The sequence below is a fragment of the Atta cephalotes genome (genome assembly GCF_000143395.1).
Source record: "Atta cephalotes unplaced genomic scaffold scaffold00008, whole genome shotgun sequence".
Classification (NCBI taxonomy): Eukaryota; Metazoa; Arthropoda; class Insecta; order Hymenoptera; family Formicidae; genus Atta; species Atta cephalotes.
In genome coordinates, this window is record NW_012130072.1 from 78,677 (window position 1) to 84,152 (window position 5,476).

Genomic DNA, 5,476 nt, shown 5'->3' on the forward strand with positions numbered 1-5,476 from the left:
ATTTAATACATTTTTCTGTCAGTTATATAAATCTTGCTCATAAATCTTCAAGTTTTATTTTGTAAATGTTTTTCTTAAAATTTTTTACAATAATTAAAAAGTCATATATAATAATCAGAACTTTACAAGCTGTGCCCAAGAAAAAATGTTTTATATATAATTATATATAAAATTATATAATTATATATAAAATAGTCCATATACATAGATAATTTTTTCTCGGGACCGCATCTCATGCTCACCGAATAGTGTCATTTCATTTTTAAAAATCCAATATTTTTGATGTTTCGGAAAAAAGTTTCTAAAAAATGCTCTAAAATCGCTTTGCGAGAAAAGACATATTATATTTTATAAAATTCCAATACCAAGAAATTCTTAAGAATGATCACATTTATTGTGAAAAATATGTATCTTATTTGCCACTCTTATTCCATCATTTCTACAAAGTTTTAAAACTGATTATGAAATATCATTTATTCATACAGAGATGGAATATAAAAAAAAATCACACATAGTACATGTCACACACTAAGTACATGTTCCTTATATCTTCATTGCTAAAACTTAAATCACGAGATCACGTGGTCTACGCGTAATGACTTTACTAGGAAGATTACAGATTATATAAGTAGTTATGAAAACGCACGATCTGCAGGAACTGCAATCACTAAAATATAGTATGCTGTACTGTAAGTGTGCGTTATAGTCCATATGCAATTGGCATTTGCACACAAAAGTACTGTAGGGAGAGAGCAGGATCATTACTCGATAATAGATGCATCAGACAGCCTCTGATGCAAGAAAAGAATATTAAAAAAAAAAGTCAAACCACAGTTACTTCCATACTTCTGTGGAAGGGAATCCCTAAATATATGATATTATCAATATTATCGCTATATTCACAGAATGAAAGTTAAATATAATTATTTCATTTCCGACATTCCAATATTATTACGGAAATTTTCAAACAAAGCTGTTTGTGAAAAATCGAAATCAACTTTATTATACGGAAGAAATAACTTTGCTGAAATATTAAAAAATTTAGGTAAATAAAGATGTGAAAATAATTTTGTTAGAAAATAATTTTGTTTATTGTTGATTTATTTGTTAAAATAATTATATAGAACGCTCAAATATGCTCAAATATAATGAGCAATGCTGCAAAAAGTTTTGACATTTTAGGAAAGCGTATATAATTATTTTGATAATCCAACAAATTTCTTTTCAAATTCGTATCTAGCTAAATTTTTACGACTGGCTATGAAAGATTGTTGTATATTCTAGCAAAAAAAATGTCTTTTATATAAAATATATTTTTATCTATGGGACATGTTTGGATTTTTACCTGCATGCTCCCCAGATATCATATTATTCTTGTTTACCGAACGTTAAACAAGGATGACATAACGCTGTAGAAAGAATTCAGGTGGAAATCAGAACACGCCTCTGAATGAGTGATAAAAGTAAGACATCAAAAAAGAAAAAATTTATGACTTTATAATTAAAATTATGCAAAAAAATGAAAAAGATTTTAATTTTTCGGCTTCTTGACATTGATTTTAACAAAATTTATTATTTTTATTTTTATTATAAATTTATTATTATTTTTATTTACTTTTCCACTAAATATCTTTAGAACTCTAGCAATAGAATTATCTTTCTTCATATCTGCCTAGTAACACAGAGAATTCAAAAAGAATTAAAAAAAAGAATTTAGTTCAATTTAGAATTCATTTTCAGACAAAAAGAATTCTTTTTCTGAACAATTCTGAAAAGAATTCTTATTGCATCTGAAAATTAACTCGAAATTGATGCTATATGACTGAATTTTTCTTGTTCTATCTAGATGGCTTACTAATAAGAAAACTCGCTGTATCACAGTCGTGCCTTCCGATTATTCCGATTATTAGAAATGCGCAAGTCTGAATAGACATATAATTTTAAAGCAATCATAAGAAAAAGATAATGCCTACATGCGCTTACATGCTATTGTTTTATGACATAACACAAAAACGAATAATCGGATATTCATAATCGGTTTTATATTTAAGATCGTAAGATTTTAATACATACCGATACGAATACAAGATTTTATACATACCGAGAAAAATACATACCGAGAAAAAAATAATTTATTAACTAAATTAATTTAGTTTGTCTTTATTTCTTTCATTATAGAGAATGTATATGTTTAAGTCAAATATAATATATTTGTTTTTTAAATGTATATTCTTAAAAGAAATAAAGACAAAGTAAATTAATTTAGTCAAGCAAATAATTTTTTTTCTCGGTATGTATTTACGATCTTAAATGTAAGAATCGATTATGAATATTCGATCTATATTTATACGGCTACGATTGTTCGTTTTGTGTTATGTCATTAAACAATAGCATAAATGTACGTAGGTTAAATAAACAATTTTTTTTCTTAGTGTAATTTCCCGATGTTTAAACCAATTACAGAATTGTATTAGCGTTTTAAAACATAATGATTTTGAAATAAAAAAACTATGATAATAGTCATAATTCATAAGCTGCGAAACTCGAATATATAGATAACTATGTGAGTAAATTATACAGATAATACTAATTTCTTGATATAGATTCGATTATCCTACGTTCGAATAATATATAAATATCCTATAAATATCAGAATTGAATGAATCTTGGTCTAAGTCATTGCTTATCATTCTGTAAAATATTTCGTCAAGTTAAAACGTTCGATAAATAAAACAGCCGTTGAAATTAGAAAGAAAAAATTATAGATATCATTTGATAGACAACAAAATAATATTTTGCAACAATCAGCTAATTGCTGTTTACAATTTGATTTCGTAAATCAAATTTGCTCAGTGATATATTGATCAGTAATAAATTAATATCTGTTTAATCTATTTACGCCTTTTAGGCCCAGTTGTTTCACCTTTTAGTAAATTTTATCTATTAGGTAAATCTGACAATCCGCGCATGTGATTGGGAAAGCTTGCTACTTAAACAGATAAAATTTACCAAAAAGGTGGAACAACCGGCCTTTAAACGCGCAGCCGGATGTACCATCAGATGTCGTTATTATTGTTATAAAGAGATTCTATGAAAGGTCAATTTACAAAGAAAAAGATAGAAATTGACCTAGAAAAACAAATATTACTATCGAATATTTTATCACTCGTATAGACAATTTTATTTATCTAGAGCCATAATCTTATTATCAATTGGATTACGATTAGTGCTAACATTTCAATCAATCAGAATAAAACAGCCACTGATTAGTTAAAAAGTAATCGCGAATTATAATCGACCATCGCTTATATGATTACGACTAACATAGAATACAGAATCGTATAAAACAAAACGTTGTTAATGAATGCTTTATTTTTTCTCCGTGTCCAGTCGATCAATGATCAGAGAATATCCAATGAAAACAATAATCGAGATGGTCCTAACTCACCCCCGACCAACGTCTCCAAATTGCCGTGGCTGGGACTCATAAGATTTTTCGGCACCGGCACGTTGGCGACCAGGCACTTGATTGCCAATCGCCACCTGCTGGCCTCCCGCAGATTATCCTCATACTTGTCGAAGCTGCGGAAACGCAAAGTAATTGTTGTACGTTCGCGCCTCAACGTGACCTTCATGCGCGTTTTCTTCAACGTGTACGCATATATGTAGAGGTACGCCGACATGTCGAGCTCATCGCACTGCTGGTAGAGCTCGGCCGACTCCACTAGCTTCATCTGCGACTTGGACGCGCCCGGTCGGCAGGCGCAGCTGCCCGTGTTTCTGCGCTTCGACCGCATGCATCTGCAACCGATGATGTCACCTAAGGCGATCGTCTCGATCTTTGTCGCGCCATTGTGCTCCTTTTGCAAGCTCAGACCCTTCTCCGTCAGCTTCACCTTGTAATACGTATTCCGTTTCGACGTCACGTAGAAAATCTCCTCGAGGACGGCGCTCGAGGTTCCTTGTACGCTATCCTCCATGGGCCAATGCTTGCGTTCCACCATTTGTTCGGGGAACAAGTTCAGAGACTATAACTTATTGTTAGAGAAAAAAAAAATATCACCAATCCGAAATCACAACGGCAATATCTTTTCTTTCTCGCTTTATCAGTCAAGTGTTATCGCGTCGGTCGGTCGGGTCGTCGTGATTCTTCGCCGTTCTTCTCTGCACGCCCGTTGATTTCTTATTCGCGCGCATACGGCGATCGATTGAGCGACGATCGCATTTAAATCCTAAGAAAGGAAACAAGTTTACGAATTGTCGTAAACAAACAAGATATCTCGGACAGGATGGATTATTTGCTCGTAGATGTTTATATAGAACGTTGTGAAACGCGACCGTGCGCGTTCACGTTCACACTGTCACGATAACGTGTAGTAACGAGAGATCGGTCGGCCGGCGTTTTAACGTATAGATAGTACTCGTGGCGGTTAGCACGTGCAGGCGAGCGGACGAGCGGACGGACGGACAGACGTAGGCACCTCCTAAATGACTATCGTCGAGGCACCGCGTCTCCGGTTCAACGAAGCTCGAAGGAATGCTCCGAAATGACGGCCACCGTATCCTCCGCCGTTGGAAAAGTGCTGAATTTTCCGATATCAAGAAATCACAGACATTATCGATAATCTTCTTGTAACCACCATGCACACCTGCTTAAGTCGCGAACACAAGCAAAGGTCCGCTTTCCGGCGAAGACTACTTATCAGTCACTGCTCGGACTGATGCACGCCAGCGACCCGCAAACGGCACTCCAAGTGACGTCGACCAATGTTATTCAAATACACGGGTGTTCACGAAGCGACAAAGCCGAAAGACGATCCCATACCGTTCAGGTCCGTATTTATCGGGGCTGCTAACCCTACGAGAGCCAGCAACAGCAGTAACAGCAGCGGTATCGCGTCCTCCCCCCCCTCTCTTCCTCCCTCCCTCACTGCCACCACCCCTCTCTGCGATGCATAGCCTGACTTACCTCTCCCCTCTCCCGAATGAGCGGATTTCCAGCTGCGCGGTGAACTTTAAGGCTGCGCCACGCCGACGAGATTCAATGAGGTCCAGTAATTCAGTCTTAATCATTTCCGGTTTGGGTACCTTATACCTTTCAACAAAAAATACAGATAGTATAAGTATAATACAATGAATTGCAGTGAATCATCACGTCCTTAATCGAAGATCGACTCACTACGCTCGTGGGCATTATCTATCCTTGTTTAATTATCATAAACAAGGATGAAATGATTTCAAAGCCTCGTGAGCATGAATCGAGCTGCAGCACTTACTTTGTTAATAAAAACAAAAAATGAAATGACGTTATACTGTTTCTCTTATCGGAAAACACTATTTATTGTCGGACAATTAAATTAAAAAATTGCTAACTGCAAAAACTTAAAATTAACTAATCATATTATTTTATTTTCCTTGCACATTTTTTGCAGATTATAATTTAATATTATTTTGTAAATGATACTTTATATATATA

General features: G+C 34.4%; 1 protein-coding gene across 1 annotated transcript in view; it reads right to left on the reverse strand.

Moving 5' to 3' along the window:
- Positions 1 to 4,004, reverse strand: part of LOC105627044 (sphingosine kinase 2) — a 15,865-nt gene extending 11,861 nt beyond the window's left edge. The window contains exon 1 of the mRNA XM_012208323.1: positions 3,449 to 4,004. Coding sequence (XP_012063713.1) covers positions 3,449 to 4,004 — 556 coding nt within the window. The remainder of the gene's footprint in view (positions 1 to 3,448) is intronic.
- Between the last annotated feature and the right edge of the window lie 1,472 nt (positions 4,005 to 5,476).